The sequence below is a fragment of the Nymphaea colorata genome, chromosome 2 (genome assembly GCF_008831285.2).
Source record: "Nymphaea colorata isolate Beijing-Zhang1983 chromosome 2, ASM883128v2, whole genome shotgun sequence".
NCBI lineage: Eukaryota > Viridiplantae > Streptophyta > Magnoliopsida > Nymphaeales > Nymphaeaceae > Nymphaea > Nymphaea colorata.
In genome coordinates, this window is record NC_045139.1 from 28,473,256 (window position 1) to 28,497,311 (window position 24,056).

The 24,056-nt window shown below is 40.3% G+C and overlaps 2 protein-coding genes and 1 long non-coding RNA gene across 4 annotated transcripts in view; 2 read left to right on the forward strand and 1 right to left on the reverse strand.

Moving 5' to 3' along the window:
• Positions 1 to 6,792, forward strand: part of LOC116247602 (histone deacetylase 15) — a 41,237-nt gene extending 34,445 nt beyond the window's left edge. The window contains exons 7-8 of the mRNA XM_050075905.1: positions 5,987 to 6,082; positions 6,180 to 6,792. Coding sequence (XP_049931862.1) covers positions 5,987 to 6,082; positions 6,180 to 6,317 — 234 coding nt within the window. The 3' untranslated portion in view covers positions 6,318 to 6,792. The remainder of the gene's footprint in view (positions 1 to 5,986; positions 6,083 to 6,179) is intronic.
• A 798-nt stretch (positions 6,793 to 7,590) lies between these two features.
• LOC126409745 (uncharacterized) lies at positions 7,591 to 8,335 on the reverse strand. Of its 2 annotated transcripts, none has more exons than XR_007572376.1 (3): positions 8,199 to 8,335; positions 8,010 to 8,038; positions 7,591 to 7,862 (listed from the first exon to the last, which is right to left on the reverse strand). It is a non-coding gene; the product is annotated as an uncharacterized LOC126409745 (long non-coding RNA). The 2 variants fall into 2 exon arrangements; XR_007572377.1 differs by having other exon boundaries at positions 7,591 to 7,894.
• Positions 8,336 to 8,603: 268 nt separating this feature from the next.
• LOC116247666 (integrin-linked protein kinase 1) lies at positions 8,604 to 22,943 on the forward strand. Its single transcript, XM_031619905.2, has 11 exons — positions 8,604 to 9,497; positions 13,590 to 13,664; positions 15,640 to 15,756; positions 16,229 to 16,323; positions 19,949 to 20,069; positions 20,216 to 20,295; positions 21,496 to 21,555; positions 21,628 to 21,749; positions 21,854 to 21,939; positions 22,031 to 22,146; positions 22,420 to 22,943. Exons 1-11 carry the CDS (start codon positions 9,150 to 9,152, stop codon positions 22,544 to 22,546), a joined length of 1,347 nt encoding a protein of 448 aa, XP_031475765.1. The 5' UTR covers positions 8,604 to 9,149; the 3' UTR covers positions 22,547 to 22,943.
• Positions 22,944 to 24,056: the final 1,113 nt, after the last annotated feature.

Consider the following 24,056-nt stretch of genomic DNA (forward strand, 5'->3'; position numbering starts at 1 on the left):
AGAGGGCGCAGAGTCAGCATGCTGGTGGACAATCTAAGGCAGCTAAGGCCTTGAGTTGCACAATCGAGCAGCAGCCAACGTTCAATGTGGTGGGAGGCGGGAGCACACTGAAATGCAAAGACAAGTGTTCACTTGAACTATTCACCTTGGCCATGGCGGGAGCCGATTTGGTACTAGGAATCCAATGGCTACGCAGCCTAGGCGAAGTGGTGTGTGTTAGGCGTTGAACTAACACTATCTTACGTTCACTGTTTTAAGTTTTCTGTTTTGTTCTATTTCAGCACTCACAGGAGTTCACGGGTCGGGTCAGCAGTTAGGCCTTGTAATAAGCCCCATCCACTCGCTTGATACGCATGTATATAAATCTCTCTAGGGGAATTAAAACCCTAAGAGTTGTATATAAATCTCTCTAGGGGAATTAAAACCCTAAGAGTTAATGGAAAGGATTTGAAGCTGGACTTCACACTTATCTGTGTGTGTGTGTTAGACAAACTAGAGCGCAAGGGTCGATAGCTATTGAGAGCTATCATGGTATCGGAGCTCAGCAGCATGGCGGAGAGGATCTCTGCACGGGAAGCGATGGCAGCGGTGGAGCACCACCAGAACCAAATGGAAGCGGCGATAGGAGGATTGGAAGGACAGATGCACTTGATGGACCAACGCCTGGATGGACTAGAAGCACGCCTAGAGACGCTATCACTGAGCAGCAAACCATGGCGACTCTGATTCAGGATTCAAAGATGGAGTTTCCAAGGTTCACCGGAGATGACCCCGTCAGGTTTTTTTGCTTGCAACAATACTTTGAATGCCAAGGGATCGAGGGAGAACGGAGGGTGAATCAGGCGGCCGTTTCTTCGAAGGAGCGGCAATTCGTTGGTATCATTGGCTACTCGCTCATCAGGGCAAACGGGAAACTCTCGTTAGAGATCACCTCACGATTTGGGCCCGCAGCCTACCTCGACTACAATGTGGAACTCTCGAGGATTAGGCAAAATGGCACGGTGGTAGAGTATTAGGAACAGTTTGAAGGACTTACGACGTGGCTGGACCCTAGAGGCCCTTATTGGGGCATTTGTTGGAGGTCTCAAGGATGAACTAAGAATCGAAGTACAGGCAACGAAACCCCAGACGTTGTCAGAAGGCTTCGAGACAGCCTTCACAGTAGAAGAGAAGTATCGTCGTTTGCACACCTCTGGCAAGAACCTGTCAAGATGCTAGAATCTTCCAACAAGGACCGATGAAGACAGGAACTTCCTCTTTTGTAGTACCAGTAGCCAAGACAGGCAACCTACCTCGGCAGACTGTGAGACACCTAACCCCCGAAGAAATAAGGGAAAAACGACACCAAGGCATCTGTTTTCACTGTGATCACCATGGGCGCCAGGGCATAACTGCCGACGACTACATATGTATTTGTTCGAGGAAGGGGAGGATCCTCCGGACGACAAAGAAGAATCTCCCACTGTCAAAGACGCCAGAGCCCAGGCAGAGGAGACGCCACCAGAGATTTCACTGCATGCGCTCATAGGGGATGAGGTTCCCCAATCGATGAGGATTGAAGAGCGACTGAAGGGTCAGTGTTTTGATCGACACCGGATCAACGCAAAACTTCATTTACGAAAAATCTGCCTGCTTGTTGCGGTGCAGGGTGGAGACGTCTTCAATGTGGTGGTAGGGGACGACAGTACCCTCAAATGCAAGGGTAAATGCCATCATGTAGTACTTGAAATACAGGGCCATAGCTTTCATGTCCAACTTTACACACTCGTTATGGCTGGTTCTGTTTATCGTTAAAAGAGGGAGGCGCCTTCTCCAACCACACCCTCAATGCGAAACGAGCCACCTGAGGGACGCTAAGGATTATAATAGAAGTGTCGCTGCTTATAGAAACTCCCTATGGCTATCAGGCATGGATAGGTTTGTGCATGGGTTGATGAATGCTTTGTTAATTGTCGAGAAGGCAAAGGAGGATGTTCACACTATGGGGTTTAGAAAGGTCACTTGTATCCGACCAACTAACCAGTGTTTATGGAATTGATATATATGTGCCAATGTTAAGGTGGTGCAAGGCTGCAGGCGGCCTAATGAGTGGGAGTCCTACGGAAGCATCTCTTGATGTTGGCAAATTAATAGTGAGAGTTGCAGATGAAAAACATGCGGAGTCTTTTTTCTTGGAAGGAGGTGAAATTGTGATTGCCTTTCCATTCACAGTGTAGAGTGTCTACAAGTGAGTTCAAAAAAAGCGTGGTGGGTCGACTATTAGATGAGCAAGAACAAGCAAAGTGAATTGGTGCACTACTCCTTGTAGGCATACAGGGAACTGCAGTTAGATGCCTTGCGACTATGGCAGTTCATAGGATTGCTGAGTTAGTACATCCAGCAAAAACTAGGGGAGTCTGTTTCATTGAGGGCAGGAATGGAGCAGCAAGGTTGGAGAAGATGGGTAAATCAACAGCTTGTCAGAGTCCATCTTATCGTAGCATAGAACTATGCTCGTTCCAATGGGGCAGACTGAACTCTCTAAAGATGCTACAATTAGTTATCTTTTTTTTTCTAAAACCTGCTTGTGGGTAGAGAAAAAGACAGAGAGTCGCATCCCTGTTAGTACTGTTGCATCAATATAGCCCAAGCTTTTAGGGAAGGTTGCACCTGAAGATCTTTGCAGCTGTCATGGTTGCTTGAACAGGGTATTAATAGGCGTTGTTGATCCAGCTACTGAAAGGGAGACAGAGGTGTCAACTGCAAGAATGATCCAACCAGAATTGGAGAGGGGTCATGTAGGTGACCGGATGGTTACAAGCATTGTATCTGTAGGAAGGGGAACGAGACTGAAGCCTTTTAATAAATTCGAAAAGAAATGGTGCATTCTCTGTGATAGGATCACATGTTCCCAGGAGTACTAAGCAGGTAGAGGCGCATATGTCACAATTCAGGCACTTAAATGAGTTCTATACTTTCCATATACGACAGCATGGAATTCAAGGGATGTCAGACAAACATAGAATTTTTTTTTTCTCCAAAGTTTATGCAGAAACAGAACCTCAAAGCTATGACCAAGCCAAGTTGATGATCGATGGTGCAAGGCAATAAAGGAGGAACTAAATGCATTGGAGAAGAATAATACATGGGAGCTAGTGAGATTTCCACAAAACAATCAACCTATAGGGTGTTGCTGGACCTACAAAATAAAGTACACTAGCAAGGTGGAGGTAGGGCGCTGTGAGGCCAGACTTGTAACTAAAGCATACACTCAAATTCTTGAAATAGACTACCACGAAACTTTTGCTCCAGTAGCACAACTCTGCTACGATGTGAAATTTGCACAAGCTTGAAAGAAAATAGAAGATGAGAGGCGAAGAGCAAATGCAACTCGATAATTATTATTCACTTTTGCTGATAATTTATAGTACATCGTTATACACGGTTTACATGGTTTTGGATTTTTGGTTTACTATACAAATATGCGGAAATAGTTGTACATGAAAAACGATATAGGGACGACACACACAATGGAGCGTTGTGAAAAATACACAACTCCTGTCTCGGCAGCCAGGAAGAACGGTCTTCGTCTCCTATACAAAGGAACTAGTTGCGTTTCTCCGGGCAATTATATTTCCCGCGAGAAGAATAATGTGATTTTGTTACTACTTAATGACTACCATTCAAGCAAGCAAATTGCGGAGCCTTCATATCAATATAATTATTTTATTGTGGTCAAACTTATTTTGCTACCAACGTGATATTTAAGAATGTAAAGGACTCACGGTCCTTTGTTCTCCACAAAAATTACCCTCAAATCGCCATGACCTAATAATAATCATAATTAATAATATAATATGGTGGGGCGGAGAGGTGCCAATGTGGACCACGTTTCTCTGCTGCTAGAGTCGTGGAAGGAAGAAAATCCTCCGGCGCAGACTGTCGCTAGCGACGCTACTCTTGCCAATCGAGCGACGGCATTGACGCCGGACGCGCCTAACTTCAGACAGGAGATCTGATGTATGGCCAATAACTCGAAGGCCTTCTTTCTCTCACTCCCCCTCACTCTCCGCGAGTACGCAGTTGCCGATATGGACTCCCTGTCTTCCTCTGTATCTGCTTCCTCGTGGACACCGGTGAACCTCAAGGCGAAAGCCCTTCCCAGCACGGTCGGCCACTTAGATGTAGTCCGACGCTGGGAGAGACACCAGTTTCTTCTCCCAAGACTCTCCGCCTCCTCCTCTTCCTCTTTGTCATCGTTTGCTTATGCTCCTGGACGAAGGCGTAGGCGAAGAGGTGCCATCTTAGTCATCCACAACTCTTCCGCCTCAGGGCAGCAAGGGGGCGATCAGGACGAGGAAAGAAGGGAGGCGGAGGAGGTGGAGGAAGCTCTTAATTTGGACGTAGGGATCCCCAGCACCTCCAATGACTTCGTCAAGCGCGTCTCATCTCGTGCTTACGGCATGCGGCGCCAGCTAGAACAGACAATCCATTCCAGCAGTTATGACGGTACCCATTCTCCTTCTCTCCTCTTCCATATCCCATGCACCTCTTTTCATGGTTATCGACTGGGCTAATTGCGTCACATTGCTCTTCGACTCTTTCTCTCAACCCCTGGTTTTCCCCTGCTTTTCAGTTTTAGACGCCAACCCATGGAAGGAGATGTCGAAGCCTGTTTACGTCCTGACACAAAGAGAGAATCAGCTCTGGACGATGAAGACGCGCAGAAGCCGCAGGTTCGCGTCCATTGCTTTATCATCGAAATTTTTTTATCTAATCCTGAACCAGAGGAGAAAGGGGAAGAGAGGGAAAAATGACATTTCTTGGCCTGTGGTTTCTTACGACGTTTTCTTCGGTTTGATCAGTGAAGTGGAAAGAGAACTCGGGCTTTTGTTCTCAAAAGGAGGAAGGTGGAGAGGAGGAGGAGGAGGAGGTAACTCTACCAAACAATCGGCATCAGGGACCAAATTCAGGATGCTTGTCGAGGATGTTAGAGAGGGAGTACTTGTGAGTATTTCTCAGTCCGACGGGTGACACCGACGATAAACTGGTAGGATGGTGGACCTGTGCGGGAGTAGTTCTCTGTTAGAATTTTTCCAATAAATAAATATATATGTATATATATATATATGTATATATATATATATATCTATGTATGTATCCAATAACATCTCTTGTAACGAACTTGATGAAGTTAGAAGCTTGAGATGATGATTGACAAGAACACGGTAAGAATGCGCACGCTTATTAGCGAAAGCTATCCATCAAATCGGTAGATCGTAGCAATTGAAGGGTGCATCTCCGTTAATGGTCATTCCTGATCTGCAGTTTTCGTCTGGAAGGATTTGGGAGAATTGCGGCGTAGTCGCATGCAGCTTGTAGTTCGTTTCGTTCTTTTACTGGAGAGTGGAGGGCCTTTATGGACCTCTGCCTATCCTTTTCTACCATTTCGCCACTTCACCTTTTGGGAGTTTAAGGGTGGTAGATATCCACCGCTACTCCTATATCCCTTTCTAGCTCACTCGAATTTCCTTGACTAGATTTATGCCGATAGGATTTAGGTAGGAAGAGCACAGCAGGGTTATTACGAATTTGTTGCCTTTCAGGCGACGGTGACACCTCAGGAACAAAGACGATTGCATGAGGAATTCACCCTTTGCCTTTTCTCCAGATCCCAATGGGATTCACTAGCCACACGTGGTTTCTTGGTCGTACAGAGCTCTGTGGAAACATGAAGTGTTCAATCTAACATTCGGAAGTCTTTCCCCCGATAAGTACCGCCACTGTTGCATTGACGGTCATGTAAAGGTTTCTGGATGTTACCAATTTCCAACAAAAAAACGTGCCATGATGATCTTGCGGCCAGCTCCTGGATTGGCTATGCCAAGGCGACGACCTAACATGAACATCAAATGCTTTGCCGCTGTGTAGGATCGTTTCGACTTTAATTCCATTATGATTAATGGAAGGCTTTTGCTTATGAAATCACTTTGCGTAACAACCTCAGGTATTCGAAGACGAACAGGATGCTACCAGATACTGTGACCTACTTCAAGGTGGTGGTGAAGGTTGCGAGGGTGTTGCAGAACTTGAAGCTTCATCTGTAAGTTTTGTACCAAATTGTTGTTTGTCGCAGCAATAGCACGAGACGAGAGATCTGTTTCCATGTTTTACTCATCTGCTTGTGTCAACTATGGCAGGTGTTTGACCTTTGCAGGAAGATGAGGGCCCTCGCCGTCCTGTTTCGCCGGGGAAGGACACCTCCCCTGCCTGACAATCTAAAACTCAACTTGAAGGCTAGAAAAAGGTCGTTGGAAGATAATGAAGAATTGAATTGAAGCTTCATTGTTTGGTACTGTAATTGTTTTCCTGTTCGAAGTTGTGTTCGTCTATTTTCTTTTTTTATATTGTAGAGGTAGGGGTTCTAAGAGATCAGTCCAGCCATCAGTGACAATAAAATGGGAAAACATATTATAAAGAGGGGAGAAGACAAGGCCTCTTCCCTCTAAGGAGGTAATTGCAGAAAGATACAAGAGAAAAATAAGCAGGAATATATAAAAAAATGACGGAGAACCACAAACTTCCTTGGCAGGTAGTGAAGAAGAGCGGTTGATGATTCTTGTATTAGATACCAAGCAGCGCAGAGGGAAAGACCGTAGCCGTGGAGGTGGAAAGCAGAGAACTGCTGCGGCAGCAGATCTTGTGTAAATTCCTTATAAGGATTTGTGTTCTTACGTAAAGCTTGGCGGATCAAGCTGGCAGTTGTTTGGTTTTGATTTTTAACATCTTGAATCTATCCAAGAGTTACGGGAACCTCTTGCCATCGTGAAGGGAGTTCATTTCAATTTATGCTTTGTGAACTAGGGACGATGCCCAGACTTGGTCTGGCTGCGGAAAGAAATGATGTCTAGTTGGATGTTCTGAACGTGTTTGATAATAATCTCTCAAAGCCTAATGAGTAAGAGACACTTATTTACAACAAAATTAACCATGAAGAGGGACCCGGTGGTCACCACCATGGGAGTCTTTTAATTGGTCGTTAGTATACTCTCATCAGTATATTTACAACTCTGGTAAAAATTAAATATATGATCCATTCTGCTAGGTGAGTCCATTAAGGAATGATCTAGTCCCAACTCGGGGGGTTCTCATTTTGCATCCTGGCATCCAACCGCTGAAAAGCTTTATTTGGATGTTTCCTGATGGTGCTATGAAGCCATAGCTCCTATCTGTAATATATAAAATTTCACCATATGGTTTGCCTAACGGCCGCATTCAACAACTGCATCCTTTCTTTTTCTTTTGTTACTTGTTTTGCTTGTCAGGTTACTTGACAGCTTCTGTGTTTAGTCTGCTCAATTATGCAACTTGACATGCGTTGTACTGCCCTTCAGTTGAGGAGTGCCCTTCAGTCGAGGAGTGTCCTGCTTCCTACCCACTTTCTACCCACGTTTCAAAGTAGACCTGAACCCCGGGACCCGGGAGCAAGGGGGCGGTATCCACCTCTCCTCAAATGGCCAAGCAACCTGACACGACGAGCACTAATTGCAAGAAAGGTTATCATCATTCCACTCAGATGCGATTGCTTGCCAGCAACAAGGTATCCTTGGTTACTGCTAGAACATGCAAACAAGAAATAGAGCTTGGTGATTTGCACGAGTCAGTCACAGGACATACACACATGGAGCACGAAGGAGCGTCCTATTAAACCCTATCCATAGTCATGGCTGCCCAGCCATCAAACAGTGTCTAACGGAAAATAACAATGAAAACGATACACGAGTTCATAAACTGATGCTCGACAACGTGTAACAAAATGAAATCTTTCTCCAACCATCATCCCTTGGAAATCATCATTGATAACTTCCTCAATCGTTAGAAACCTAGCGAACACGGCACAAGCGAGCGGTTTCAGCTAATCAAGAAAGCAAAGCACATTTCAGGCAAGAATCATATGATCAACGCCATGCCTGAAAGTCTGAAATCATATGAAAAACAAAAAAGGTAACTCCCATGCCTGAAAGTCGTACCTTACCAAGGCCAGATCAACGCCATGAAGCTGCCAGAAAGAGTAACAATTAACGACGACCAAGGAAAGACTAAGTAGGACTAAAAAGGTAAATGTGTTGAATCAAATTCTGACCCACGAATTGAATTTTGTGACAGTTCAAATTTTGATAAATTTAAAACAATCTAAAATTACTGATCTGAATTCTTACAAAATTTTTCAGCCATGAATCGCGCGAGTGGTTTAGGCGTCGATGCTCTCCCCCATCGCCCAATGGCTCGCCCCCTCTCGCCTGCGCTGGGTTACCGTCGGGCGGCGCCGAAGCAATCCGGCGACAGTGGAGGGCACCACCTCTTCCCTGTCAATGCCATAAAAAGTAAAAAAAAAAAAAAAAAAAAAAAAAAGGAAAAGGAGTCCAGGGTCGTCCGGTCAAAAAAGATCGGACAGCAGTCTCCATGATGCAGGGTCATGGTTCAATCTCTCTCTCTCTCTCGTACACCCACACTATTACTATTATTCTGCATTTGCACAGTCATCGTTCAATTTCCCCGTTCCTCTTTCTGATACACACAGACACTATTACTAAATTCGCATCTTATGGGATGTTTCGGAAGAGACGAGCGCGTGCGTGTGAAGAAGTGAAATTTTGAAAAGGCAAGAGATGGAAAAGGAGCAGTCTTGTCTGGTTGACATTAAATTAGGTGCTATCGCAGTTTTGACGATAATTTTTTGTTTGCCAAAACCAAAAGACGACTTTCTTCTGTGAACTCTTCGAGTCTTGGTAACTCCTTGTCACTATTTTGGTTCTCCCTCGTCCTTTCTCTCTCCCCTCTTCGTGGCTTGGCTTCTGAGTCGTAACCCAAACCCTGCAGTCGTAACAGCACTCGGCCACAGGTCGTCGCCCCCTTTCCCTTCTTCCAAGTACTTTATCTCTAACCGTCTAAAAGGAGGCTGCTGATTTGGAGATCCAGTCGACGATTTCTCCTGGGACGTTCCGGAAACGAAGCGAATAGCTTTTGATCCACATATCCGAACAGAGTCCGATCGTAACCAGCGGCAGGGAGGGAGTTCCGGTTTTATAGCCCCGACAACCGAAGAAAACGAAAAACAAAAAAACGACGAAGGGGAGCCGGAAGGCAATTGAAGTGAACGGATCGCAAGGATGAGCAGTAACGAAGGAGGGAGGGATGTTAGCGGAGAGGATTCGGGAGGAGGAGGAGGAGGGAGTTCGTTCGGAAGCGACTTGTCGGGATCTACAGTGGCGGCGGCTGAGAAACGCAAAGAGAAGAATAGGGTGAGCAGGACATCTCTAATCCTTTGGCATACCCATCAGAACGATGTTCTTGCTGTTAAGAAGCTCTTGGAAGAGGATCAATCTCTCGTGGCCTCCAGGGACTATGATAGCAGGACGCCTCTCCATGTCGCTGCACTCCACGGTTGGATCGAAGTCGCCAAATGTTTGCTTGACTGCGGTGCTGACGTTAACGCACAGGATCGATGGAAGAACACGGTTAACAACCTCCGAGCCTTTCTCCCTTCCAATTCCTGAGCAGTTGATAGTGTTACCTTTTCATCCTGATTCTGCGTGTTGGTTCTTGTTGATTAAATCGATAAAATAGTACTTATACATGGCAGTAGCTAACCAAGTAAACTATCACCGTACTCTCTTTCTTCACAGTAATTCCTTGCTGCTAATCCCCGCTCATTGAATCCTATTTCTTTGCTTAACTTGACTTGTACCTTGAGATTCCTTCCCTCTGTCCATGTCCCTGCTGTTAGCTTTAGATAATCTTATCAATAGTATTTACTTGAACAACTGGCCTCAATTGCCGACGGCTTACACAAGTAAAACAGCAGACACTTTCGCATGCAACGACAAAGATTATGACCGTATTTCTGTACTTTACTCCTGCTTCTCTGATGAATTTCCTTACCACATTAAGGATCTCTATCTGCACATAATCCTTCTTTCTTATTTCTCGTTCATATACTATTTGGAATCAGTAGAAGACTGGTTATAGAACCATAAGTAGAGAATGATACTTTAGATGACGGATTCAATCATGTGACTTTCTCCTGCGAAAGAGATGTGAAGCAAGGTGTGCAGCAGCCAGGAATCACTCCATCTGGATATTCAATATATGCATTAGCTTATGATACATCCTATCCCAATTTCATCACGTAAGTAAGCAGGAAATTCTTCAATTATAAACCTTTAGAATCTCTTTGTTTGCACTACTACTTACCTATGCATGTTGACTCTTTACTGCGTTTAAGAAAAAAAAAATTCTCCTCAATATATGTTCTTTCATCCACACATAGACATGGAAAGCCCTGCACGTCTCACAGGAAAGGTGCAAATTCTGATATAATATGCATATTAAACAATGAAAAAAAGCTAAGGAACCACAATTAGAACTAAGAAATCACATTTTCCATAACTGTCCAAGTTAAGTCCAAGTGCAAATAAAATTTGACATAACATAGGATGTGTAAAGATGAGCCTTTTAGGCCTGTCCATTAGTAAGATGCACCTTTTAAAAATCCTTGCTATTGAAAAAGAAGAAGAATCATATTCCAGCAGGTGTAAATAAGCGAAGAAACATTAAGTAGAATAACTCAACAAAAAAGTTAGTCATAATGTCGTTGAAGTTTTAATGATACTAGAATACTAGAAGCTTGGATTAATCTACAATTATGAACCATCAAACTCCTTGAAGGCGGCATTCTTCAAGTTGTAGATGATGCATGCTGTTTGTTGGACGGTGATCTGTTCCCCCTTTCTCTTTTGTCTGTCGATTATGGTATTAGCTAGAACCTAAGAACGAATGCATGGTTATATGAAGCAGATTCAATCTTTTAAATGGTAAAACATTATATACCTGAAAAAGCAGAAACAGTGCCCTATTGCTTGCTGGGTGAGCTATGCTCCCAAGGCACAAGACTAGTTCCTACCAACGGCCTAAATATAGGTATTCTTTTTGTTTTCTTGTCATCTTTATAACAATTCGGCCCATTCTCATACCGGCTCGGCTCCCAGTTTGGCAGATGCCACCTTATTTTCGTGCAACTTCAGTGCTAGTCTTAAAAAGACTTAGTACCATGATAATCAATCACTTGGCCAATCTCTCTTATAAGCCGTTGAGGATTTCTAATAATTTTCAATATGGGATTGAACTTCTCATAGGGACGTGTTACAATCCATTCCCCTTAAGGCACATCCATTTGCATGCTTCAAATTCCATGTCTCAATGGTAAACCAATTCTAATATAATTATAACAACCCGACCCACTCCTACACCATGCTTGAGCTTATGTTAACCCATCCTACCCTAAAAAGGGATAGGAACTAGGTCTCGAGCACTTAACCAACTCCTTTTATAAGGCTTTGAAAAAGTTTCACAATCTTCAATACGGGATTAAACTTTTTATAGTGGGGTTTTACAGTTTTGATATTTTAAATGCTAAAATGTATATGGTTTGTAATTATTCTTAGTTATGAAATAAGTTCTCAAAATCTGGAGTTGGACGTAGGATAGTTAAGGCCCTAAAAGGACTAGTCAGAAATAATGGGGATTAGTGTATTGGAATTGGTTGACTAAAATAAAATTAATAAGGAGGTATAAACACAACTTTTGGAGTGCCAAAATCATAACTTATTCTTTAGATTGTTTTTCATTTCAATATTACAATTCTTGAGATATCTGAGACATGCTAGGCTAGCTAGTCCCAGTCCAGGCATTAATGAAGCCTCGCATGGCCATTCTGGTTTTGTTTGAAAATGAAACTCAACCATCTGAAAAGTTTTTTATTCAGTCATCAATAGATCTACATTTAATCATCATAGAACACTTTGCCTTGGTTGTCAAAATGAGAAATTGGAGTGTGAGCCAGTCAAGGCTCGAGAAAGATTAATCAAAATTAGTCTGCTCTAGTTGTTGTCTAAAACAACAATGAGGTATAAACACATACATTGGTGCTTGTAAGTGTGTAAGCATGCATGTTTGTCTACAATTTTTGAATTTAAAGAGGTTGATTTTATTACAACACCAAAAAAGGCGCAGTCTTGTGCATATGCAGGCATGACAAGCTCAAAAGCTCAATTAGCCTACTGACCACTGAGCACCAAAATGATCTAGTCTATTAAATAAAATTCAATCCACTGCTCAAAGCTTATATGTGCTAGGTTGGAAAGAACAAGTCAGTGAGTGTTACAGGTCATGTTGCTAGAAGCCACTAACAATAGATATTCCATACATACATGTGAACGATCTACATTTTATATATATATATATATATATATATATATATATATATATGTGTGTGTGTGTGTGTGTGTGTGTGTGTGTGTGTATCCTTGTCACGAATATCGTGTCTTATTAAAAAAAACTTGATAAATATGTAAACTGAACTGGTGGCAGGTAGAGCTGCATCGATGTACCCACCATATCAGTTATCTTTTGAATTATAAAATTATGCATATGAAGGTTATTATTTTTCATTCCATCAGTAGATAGCCTAGATTCTACTGCTAAGCTGCTTTAGGACCTGAATTGTGAAAAAAAATGAATGGTGTTCCCCATGTTCCTTTGTTCCTTTGTGTGCTCGAAGCTAATAACAATATTCTTTAATCTGATCGTACAAACGGTGTTAGCATAGTTATCTGGTTTTAAATTTTGCTTTAAATCATGTCTTTTGGAAATAAAATCATGAACTTTTTGACTCATGACATGTTGATGCCTTGTAAGCAGTCAATTTTTATGTCCTTTCCCTTTTACACCTTAATTATGTACTTCAAAGGTTCCTATTTGTTAAAGAAACTATGTAGATCACATCCATCAAATATTTTAGTATTTGATTACTTGAAATGGTTTTAAGGCTTCAAGCCTTCAAATACAGGAGCAGGAAAAACTTGGGGCTTACCATGGCTGGTAGAGGAAGAAAAGTAAAATTGCGTTAGATAGAGTTAATTAGGCTGATTCCCAGAGTTTGAGCTTCAAAAAGGCAGATTGTCACTTTTCAGTTTTCACTTAAATCTTATTTTTTTCTATTACATTGTGGCACATGCATCAGATTTGAGAGAGCATGAAAGGAGAAGAACTTAGGAAGCAAAAGAGAAAGAATCAGTTGCAGGGAAAATCAGGTTTCTTAGCTAGCTCTATAGCTTGGAGTGGGTGCCTTTTATCAAAAAATGTAAGGAGGTGCAAGACTCAAACCCCATTTAATGCAATATCCTCCAAATAAAAGGAAAATTTTCTCTTAATCCATCATCTTGAATGGAAACTTGTATTATATGCTGCTGCAATTGTAAAAATTTTCTTATTGGCCAATTGTTGAAAGTGAAGCTGTAAGTTTGGTAATCTGCTTGTTGCTTATGGCAGAGACAAAGCTGGTACAGTTAATACTTAATAGGTATCAAGATGCAAGAAATTTGGAACTTCGAAGGTCTTCATATATTAGTGCTTTATGACCTTAGCATACAAATGTCAATGGGAACTTCTTATATTGACTGCTTTCACTTGCCACGAGTTACTTTTGTCAATGTTTCCTTTTTTGCTTTAAATTTTCATTTGAAAACTTATGACTGGGTTAGTTCTTGCAGCCACTCGCAGATGCAGAAGGAGCCAAGAAGCAGGAGATGGTTGAACTTTTGAAGTCCCATGGTGGCTCGTCTTTTGTGAGTTCATATGTTTTCCTTTGATTATAGTTTAAGTTTCTTTCTGCTGCATTTAAAATTTGAATACCTCATCTTAAGGTGCAAAATTATTGCACAATTCGTCGGCTGGAATCATCTTGATCATTAAGTCACTACCAACATATTATTTGCTCGTGGGAATATAACATTGTAGTTTATAGTTGAGTTAAAGCAACCATGTGGCTAGCTTTAAAGCTTTCAGTGTGTAGTTTTACTATTCTCACTGGTTATGGTCTATAAGATATTAAGATATGAAACTCCTCAAAGTATCAGAAGTTTTGAAGCAACCTCAGTCTTGTGAATCTCTCCATGACATTATGGAAACACCCAATGGAAGCAATTAAAACTTGTAAAACAATATAAAACTCTCAGGGATCATGATTATAGGCAAATGGAGTCAAAGACATAGGATTATATAAATGTGCATTAATGCACTCAACAACATATAACAACAATGAAGAATTTTATCTGTGAACCTTGCCTAGAACAAGCATACTCCACAAAAAAAGGGAAGCCCCAATGCATGCGAAAGAAAGGGCCTGAGCTAGAATCTGCAAGAACACCATCTTTTCCTTTGGATTGACCTTGATACTTCTTGGATTGAAGTGGTACATACGCCTAGAAGCCACAAGAACACTATCTTTTCTTTAATTTTTTCATAGATGAAGAGATTGACAAGGCAATTTCACTAGCTTTTTTCATGCCGTGGCTTGTTACCATTAACCTTTGTAACTTGTACGTCATCAAGAGGAGGAATTGGGTGAAAATAATAGAGATTTTGTTTGTTCAATTTTTCCTGTCTTTCTTCTCCTTCAAGAACTTTTGGTTCACTAATTGGTTTTGATTGCTTGAGTACAGCCTCAGGGATAGTGCCACAAGAATCTTGTTGCAATCAAAGAAAGTCAATCATAAAGGATTGTAACTAAAGTCAAGGCACTCAAACACAGAGAAAACAAAGATCCTTCTTAGTGAAGGGTGCTTTTGTTTGGGATACTCAAGAAAAGAGGCAACTTCATTACATACAGGGGCTGGAAAGCTAGCTGGCTAGCCTGGTCAGTCAATACACCCTACACACATACACACACACATTCTCTCTCCCACATCAAGCTCAAGCTACCAATTTGTCAGATCTCAACCCGCCCACTAATAGACAAAGCGACTTAACAAACCCCTTTATAAGTCCTTAAAGTACTCCCACAATCTTCACTATGGAACTAAACTTCTCATAATTCAGTGTTATAGTATATGACATCATTATTACCAATACAGGTGATGTTTTGAGCAAAAGAAAAGTTTAGGAAATATAATTTTTTTTAATACAGATTTTAGTGTTTATTTTCCATTTTCAAGTTTCTTTTAAAATTTCGGCCACTAGGCTAAGAAAACCTTTGCAGCTTTATTTTACAAATGTTCACTGCATTAATTAATAGGAGGATGAGGATCTTCAATCCAAAATTTCAGAATATAGACCTTTCTAGAACCTTGATTAATAGGAAGTCTCTTCTATCAAAAGAACTTAACTACAAGGCATTCTAACTGATAATACCGACAATGGATGTTGCTTGGACAGGCAATAAAGTGAAAATTGTGCTTGAGATTCTGTGAAGAACCTATGTTCAAAGGACGCTGCTTGGACAGGCAGTAAAGTGAAAGTTGTGCTTGAGATTCTGAGAAGAACCTGTATCTGTTTTGACATGCACTTTGAGTCAAGAAAGTAATCCTATCCAATAGTAACCTTGTATTTTGCACTATTCAGGATGAAAGAGTGATGTTATTTTCACCTGGAATCCTTGTTAAAAGTTTGTCCTTCTTATGATATTTCTGTATTGTATATGCAACAAGGTAACTTGTTCTGAACTCTTCCGCCACTTTGTGTAACTGAACAGTTCTTGCTGGCTTTGCTTGGGATTATGCTCAACAGTAAACAGACTTACACCTATTTTTTCCTTTCCCACAGGGACAAACAGGCAGCCATTTTGAGCCAAAGCCCGTACCACCACCTCTTCCCAACAAGTGTGATTGGGAAATTGACCCTGCTGAGTTAGACTTCACTGCATCAACCATTATTGGAAAGGTTTTAATTGATGTTACTGAATACATCTGTTCCTATTAGTACTGAATTGTTGTCCTTCTATACCCTTTCTGTTTCACATTTTCTGAATATGATACTGATTTTCTGGATATATGTGTTGCATTTTGTGGTAAGATCCACCAAAAAGAAAGTTTCTTTTACTAGTGTATGGTAGATGGCTAGGTGCATGGTTCATCTGCCATATAAACTTGGGAAATCAAATTGGTAGTAGGTGCAGTCATTTATATGAGTTATCCAGTTGGTAATGAAGCTCCTGAAATCCTTGCATACTGATTTACTCAATTACTTGGTTCTGTCTCTTAGCTGCATGTTTTCCCAAAGCATGTGTATCAAAATTTTTAATTCACAGGTTTCTCTGACAACATTGCTGATGCTTGTCATACACTGGATTTTTGCTCACATTTGGCGATATATTTACAGTTTAATGTTTCCCTAAGTGCGGTCCTACTTTTAGGGTTCTTTTGGTGAGATATTGAAAGCATGCTGGCGTGGAACACCAGTTGCAGTCAAGCGCATTCTTCCATCCCTGTCAGATGACAGATTGGTCATGTAAGAATTTAATAGTCGCTTTGGCATTTTTTGTGATGGTTCATTTTCTAAACTTAACTAATTTCCTGGGTAGCAGTGTAAACTAGTTTAATAAATGGAAGCATACAATGTACTCTAGAGTGGTTCTGAATTCAATCTGTCTTGCTATTTGAACAGATTGCCATAAGCTTGTTATTTGTAGGGCTATCCACTAGCCGAGTTGAGCTGGCTCGAACTCGCATCAATTTCAAGCCGAGTTTGGGTTCATTTCCTCGAACTTGGGCTGGGCTTGATTAAGCTCTAGCCTAGGATTGGCTTAAGCTGAGCCGAGTATTTCATTAAACAATTTAAGTAAAAGAAAGAGCCAACTTGAAAATTTGAACCATGAACCTCACGCCTGCAAGTCAAGTGCACATCCATTTGAACCATCTAACTTTTGTGATAATATTATGAAACATTATCTATATATTCTCTTTTTTGAGCTTAACTGAGCCAAGCCTGCTTAACTCGAGCCTGACTCATTTATGTCATCGAGTTTAAGTTTATTTCTTAATTCAAACTCGACTCGTTTAATGAGTCGAGTTCGAATCGATCTCGAGTTAGCTTGACTCGTTGAACAGCCCTAAATTTGTGATCATATATACAAAACATGCATCTTTTTTCTCAAACCGGGAGAGTATGGTATTGTCATTCTGAATTTTCTGGTTTAGGTCCTAATTGGCTTCTCAAAACTTGATCTTTAGTCTTTTTAGTCTTGAGTGCCTGCCACAGAAACTCAAAATGCACCTCTGTAATAGTTTTCATCTGGTTAAATTCAGTTGTATCCTTCAATGCATTGGAGGTTTGTCTAGTTCTCTAATAACATATGCTACATAAGGAGCAAAACTAACTACTTTGCAGGAATTGGATGGGGTACTTTTGCAATGGCATGCATTCTATAACCTTTCTCTAAACTGAACCTCATTCCCATCATTTGTATCCATCAGCAGCTAAGTAATAGTCTAACTCACATGGGTATGGGTACAGAGATACAGGTATGAACACGGAAACTTTAAAAAATGTAGGCACGGGGGTATGGCAGTATATATATATATATATGATAACAAAAAAATTAAAATAACAGCAACATTTAAATAAACAAGTGATTTTAAATAAAAACATTGCATGTTAATGAGCAATAACTTTTAAAACAGGAAAACTGAACTGGAAAAAATTAAATCGCGTAAACTTAAGCAGTTTGGATCGGTTTCGATCTAAAAATTACCTAAGCGTGTCCAAGTACCCACTTTGGGTGTAGGTACAATGACACAGGTACGTGGACCTTATTGAAGTTCCCATGTGACTTAGGAAATAGTTTTTGAAAATGCGTAATGCAGTTGTAGATCCTGGCTTCTGCGTCAAAATCTTTGTTATGAAAGCAAGTTATTTATTTTGCTTTAGGCCTTGTCTGGATAGCCAAAGGACGAAATGGAAATTTGGAGTCCTATCTTTTGCCCTAAAAGACCAGGTTTTTAGCAAACTAAGTTTTGGTTAAAAACATTGCTCTAGGGACAACGTTATAAGTATAATCTTTTATCTTAGTTATAAATATAATATTTTATAAACTTAAGTAATATAAATGTTCTTTGTTATGAAATTTGTTTGTTTTACTTCATTGTCCGTGCATGTGTTTGTTGTTGTGAAATGTGAGCAGATGAGGTTCCAGATTCAATGAACTTCACTATTTTCATCAGTTATGACTATATGGTGTTTTTTTTTTGTGTGTGTGTGTGTATGATACTTATATTGATTAACGATTAGTTAATTACTATTTGTGTTCCTGCACACAAACTTTTCAAAATTAATTTGTACCATTATGTCCACACCAATACCCATGGAGGTTCATGTTAGTTGGGCTCAGATGGGCTACCCTGTACAAAACCATCTCACTTTTAAAAGAATTGGCCCAGGCTTGATATGGTTCCAGGAGCCGGATACTACAGAGTGAATTCAACTTGATCGACAGTACTGGGGTAGCTTAACTGGATTTTATTCTAGCCATGTGCAAATTTAGACTTTAAAGTTGACCTTTCAGCATTCGATTTATGCAACTTTTTTGGCAAAGTTAGATAGTTTGTAGGTCTTGGAATGCTATTTTTGTTTTAGGTCTTGGAAGGCTATTTTCATTGGTATTAAGACAAAATAACAACACAGGGTCAATAATGTAGGTCAATTTCTTTCATTATTATTTATGCATCCTAAGTTAAGTTCCTAAGACATGAATCTGAAATAGACTTTTTAAGTCTTGAAAGTTGTTTTGGTTGGCAGCAAACACAGCCAACTGCAACATTAATAATGTAAGATTACCAAGAGAAAAGGAAAAATAAGTGAACTGAGGTGAACATGTCTGTTGAATGTTGATTTCTTCACCCCTGCTTGATTGAAGAAGGGCATTCTTCCCCTCTCTCTACCATGCTCCCTATAAAATAACCATAAGTGAATGGCGTCAATGACTGGAAGGATTTTTCTCTATGCACTCACTTTCAATATTTTGATATGCTTAGATTGCTTAGAATGATTTGGCCACAGTTTCTGGACTGATGCATACCGATATTCCTAGGATTTGTCATAGTATCCAGATTACTTCTCAGAGAGGTTTTAATCAGGAGTTCCTCTAGTTTTCCCAAAATCAGGTCTTCAATAGAAATTTGGAGAAAATATTGAAAGTTTAAAATTTTGAAAAAAATACAAGTAAAAGAAAAAATGAGAAAACACAAAAATATTGCATATACTTAAAAGCATAATTTTTAAATATAAAAGAAGCACAAAAAATTTTTAAATATGAAAGGCAAGCATAATTTTTACATATAAAAGAAGCACAAAAATTGCGTATACTTAAAAATATTAGAAAAAAGTTTTTCTCATGAAACTTGGGAAAATATCATGATCGCTATCATAATAATAGCATGATATTATCAGGATATGTATTCTTTTAGTACATCTAAATGTGATATTTTTACTGATATTATTGTCTGTCTTTGAGATGCCCATGATATCATGATAGTTTCAACTTTGGATATGTTATTTGGATAAATGCAAGTGCTAAGGAGAGTTATAATGTAAGGTTAATTCTCTCTCTGACATGAATTTGAATCGGCTTTTGTAAAGTTAAATACATATCTTATTTTATGAGTGAAAATGATGCCATGAAGTTGGAGTAAGACTTTTGGCAAGGAAAAAAGATATGATGTCATCTAAATGGTGGAGGGTTTCTTGTCTGAAAGATCAGAAACTTGTCCTGGCATTCTTCCCCAAATCTGACAAGTATTTCTCAACTGTAAGAACAAATGTCTCAGTTGTAGTTTTGACATTGTTATGCTTTAGATGCGATTTTCCTTTTTATATTCTGGAAACACAAAATTCCTTTACTGATGTTATTGTTGTCCTGCTTAGCACTCTTACGTAGCATGGATGATATGTTAGCCTGAATTAATAAGCATTTCTGACATTTTAGTCATGTTAGGTTTTTATGTTTATAGTTATACTAATAATTGAAATGTTTTCCATGAATATTGCCTGCAAAGTTAAAGTTATAGATACTAACACTGAAGCTTGGAATCTCTAAATTTAAGCCGATTCTGATTTCCCTCACTCCTGCATGCTCCAGCCAAGATTTTAGGCATGAGGTCAATTTGCTTGTCAAGCTGCGACATCCCAACATTGTGCAGTTCCTTGGTGCAGTCACTGACAGAAAGCCGTTGATGTTAATTACAGAGTACTTGAGAGGGGTATGGTTCTCTGGTTTACTTTCTGCTTTTTGAATAAGGAGCTTAGTCAGCGGGGAAAATACCTGGATAAGTTTTGAGGAAACAACTCATATGAATTCTTTTTGTTTTCTTTGTGGCTGGTGTTGCTTTCTCCACATCTTTCCCAGGGTGATCTCCATCAGTACCTTAAAGAGAAAGGCACACTTCATCCCTCCATGGCAACTAATTTTGCACTGGACATTGCAAGGTATAATATATAACTATTTTGTTCTGGTTTTACCTTGTCTTGAATTGGCAAGCTGGTACGAGCACCCTAATACATCATGCAAAGAAAGCATTCTGACCATTGGGTTCTTGACCTCCAAAAATCACATGTCAAATCTCACTTGTAGTGAGTGTTAGAATTTTTAAAATGGACATGTTAGCAATTGGTCCTGTGACTAGATAAAAGATCTTCTCTCCTTGAACAGGCCATTGCAATTACATTACTTTTAGGATTTGTGCAATTTGACCATCAACTAACCAGCAGAAGTAACGCCTGATAATCTATACATGTCTATTTGATGGGGCAAAAGATTCACAAGTGCCCCAAGTCTGAAACAATGAAGAACGGCATATTTCCTTGCTTGTTATCTAGTGTGTAAGGCTGGTAAATGAGTTGAATATCTACCTTGACTTATACAAGCTTTCCTAGTTTCTGCTGCGTACTGAATCAACTTAAATGAGCCAAGTTCGAGTAATCTCATTTTCCTGGGTAGTACATTGTCTCGACTGAAAATGATAATTCACATATTGGTTTACTGAGTCAAATTGAGCTAACTATTTCAGAAGGGAAATAGATTGTGTCAAAGCTGGAAATTATGACAATGGAACTGCTAGTTCTGCTAATTTTGTAAATGAAAAAGTTAAGCAACTATTTTTCCGTTGACTTGTGACCTTTTTATACTCCAAATGTGTTATTGTTCAGTGATCGTATATGGGTTGAGCCCAGATGAGCACCTAGGTTTCATATTTGGCTTGTTAAGCACCTAGGCTGGTTCCTAGCCTTTTTGATGTTGGACCCGAAACTGCTAGGGGGCGGGTTGGGACCTGCGAACCAGAGGCCCAAGCCCAAGCATGGGTCTGGTTGTTACAAGAAGAACCTTCCATAAGCTAGCAAAATTCTAGCCACTAGCAAATTGGCCTGTTCTCCAGAGGACCAGATCTAGTGACTGTGAAAATGCTTGGAACATGTATGGGTCTAGAATTATCATTGTGTAGGTTGTATTGATGCTACTTTTGACGGGCCATATTTGTTGATGGAATGTTTTATCTAATAATTTAGATTCAGGGGTTTTGGGACATATATGCAATGAGCATAATTAATGATCTAAAACTTGCCATCATCTACTTGCTTTGGGTTTACTGTTTGAAAATTAGCATATCCGGTCTAATCATTTAAATGCAGGGGAATGGCATATCTCCATAATGAACCCAATGTCATCATTCATAGGGATTTAAAGCCAAGGTGTGTTAGATATTTTCCTTCTTTCTTTAGCTGGGATGCTCTCGTGCTTACTGTGAAGCATGTGAATTTCAGGAATGTGCTTTTGGTCAATTCAAATGCTGATCATTTGAAAGTTGGTGATTTTGGCCTTAGCAAGCTTATAAAAGTCCAGAATTCTCACGATGTGTACAAACTGACTGGAGAAACCGGAAGTTGTGAGTTCAAAATTTCTAATTGAAATATTTCTTCATCTTTGTCAAGTGATCGCAACTATTTGTGCTTTAATTGACCCATGAGTTTTTTTTCTTGGGAACAATAGATAGGTACATGGCTCCTGAGGTCTTCAAGCATCGAAAATATGACAAAAAAGTCGATGTCTTCTCTTTCGCAATGATACTCTATGAAGTACTGATTGATCTTTTAGTTTCTTCTTTGAATATCAGTTGTGGATCATAATATTTGGTTCATCTAACTACACTTTATAATTTCACTTTAGATGCTTGAAGGAGATCCTCCTTTGTCAAACTACGAACCATATGAAGCTGCCAAAAGTGTTGCAGAAGGCCATCGCCCAATTTTTCGTGCAAAAGGTTACCTTTCTGAGCTGAGAGAGTAAGTGATAAATTTTGAAATGGTCATATACTAGGGAGCAGTATAACCAGCATTTTTCAATTTCTGTGTCCCATTGCAAGTGCACCAAGAACCAGATTTTTTGTTCACTTAGGGATAAGTTAAGAGTAACCATGTGGGAAAGTTACATGTTGACATGCTTATAAATTCTTCTGTTAAGTGGAGTTCTACCATCTTGCCGTTTGGTTGTTTGGAGTGAAGTAATTATAAGTGCTTTTGTACGTGCTCTTTAAAATCTGGTTCATGGATTGATAGGTTGACAGAGCTGTGCTGGGCGGCTGATCCAAATAGAAGGCCCTCGTTTCTCGAAATCCTTAAGAAGCTCGAAAAGATCAAGGATAGCATGTCAACCGATCATCACTGGCACATATTCACGCAGTAACTGCTGGGCTATATGGAAGCATATTTGTGAAACTAACTGGATTTGTCGATTGCAGTCCATATTGGGATTAATGCAATTCGGGACAACCGTAACGGGAAAGAAGTGCAATTCTGAAATAAATGGCAGTTGCTCAAAATAATAAGTGAGGCTTTCAGGGTACATGAAGATTTATGGAGATTCATAAGCATCTTTCCAGTGACATGGCATTGTTTCGGTAGGTAGTGGTCTTTCAGATTCTGTGAGATGAGGATACTTGTCAAGTTGTTAATGTGATAGGTTGACTCTGACTTTATTTCACTTACTCTACGGTGGGCATATGTATAAATAATAATATTTGTAATATCTTTAATATTTGTAATATCTCTCTGTATGTTGGAAATGACTTGTTTTGGGGTCTCGTGGTCATGGTGCTACAAGCCGAATCGACTTAATCTGATTCCGTTGATATTTTTTTTAGCTTCGCCATAGTAGTGTTATTGCGTTTCCGTAATCCGTTGCGCTTTAGACCATGAAGATTTGGATTGCTCCGGATTATTTTGATCTTAAGCTCTAAAACAGGCTTTTGTGCCTAGTGTAAGTCGTCCACTGCTATACTTTGAAGTGAGATGGCCTTAATTTTGGGGATGATCCTGAGCCAGTGCCAACTTGCCATTTTATGAATCGACAGATCATAAAAGTTGCTCTATGACCTTTGCTTTTGCCATCTTTGGAGCCAGCGTCTTCGTAGGAACTTCCAACCTGTCCTAATATGCAACCCTTTTGGTTTGAAGAGCAAGATTTGCTCCTTTGCATGTAGATAGGTGTTCATGATCCCCAACCGGACCCTAGGTTCAACCATTGGCACTTAAACGAAAGCAATAGAAGTTGAGGCATGGACTTCCATAGATCGGCTTGGACCATGCGGGTGCTGCTTAGTTGGAGCTCTGACCGGGTTGCAAGGAAACCGAGTCAACGGCAAAGAGGAACATTTTCAAACGGTCAAACCACAAGATGCCATCGACTATACTAATCAAAGAAGTCCCTGTTATGGCGTTAGCAGGAAGGCCATCTTAAGTGTTAAGAGCCCCCACCACCTCCCACCCGCTTGAGACTGCCCTTTGAAGGAAGGCCCTTCGTCTTCCCCAAGTGCACACAGGAAACAACAGAAGGAAGTGGAGGGATCTGATGATCCTCCAGTGGCACAAGATATCATGGAACAACCGGAGCAGCCGTTTGAGGAGCAGACTAGGGAGCAAGTGCGGAGGGCCATCATCCAACAGAGGAGCTACATCACTGCAGTCTGAACTGGAAGAAGACGACCCAGGGGCCCCGCTGAATGTGTGAAGCCGGCAAGACGTGGAGAAGATGGTCACATGCAATAGATGAAAGCAACTGGTTCAACTTGCATAAAGGCTAATCCAGGACCCGTCCTCAAATGATATCAGCAACTAGTAAGGTTAAATCCGAGCTCCTTTATAAACTAAGGGAAGCCTCATTTTGTTGTTGTTGAAGAAATAAATTGAAATATTTA

Bases quoted from the DNA above. Each gene is read 5' to 3' on its own strand.
- LOC116247666 (XM_031619905.2), top strand. From the start codon at position 9,150: ATGAGCAGTAACGAAGGAGGGAGGGATGTTAGCGGAGAGGATTCGGGA. The intron at 15,757-16,228 runs GTTTTAATTGAT...TCCTACTTTTAG, and splicing joins CATCAACCATTATTGGAAAG to GGTTCTTTTGGTGAGATATT. The intron at 21,556-21,627 runs GTGTGTTAGATA...TGTGAATTTCAG, and splicing joins CATAGGGATTTAAAGCCAAG to GAATGTGCTTTTGGTCAATT.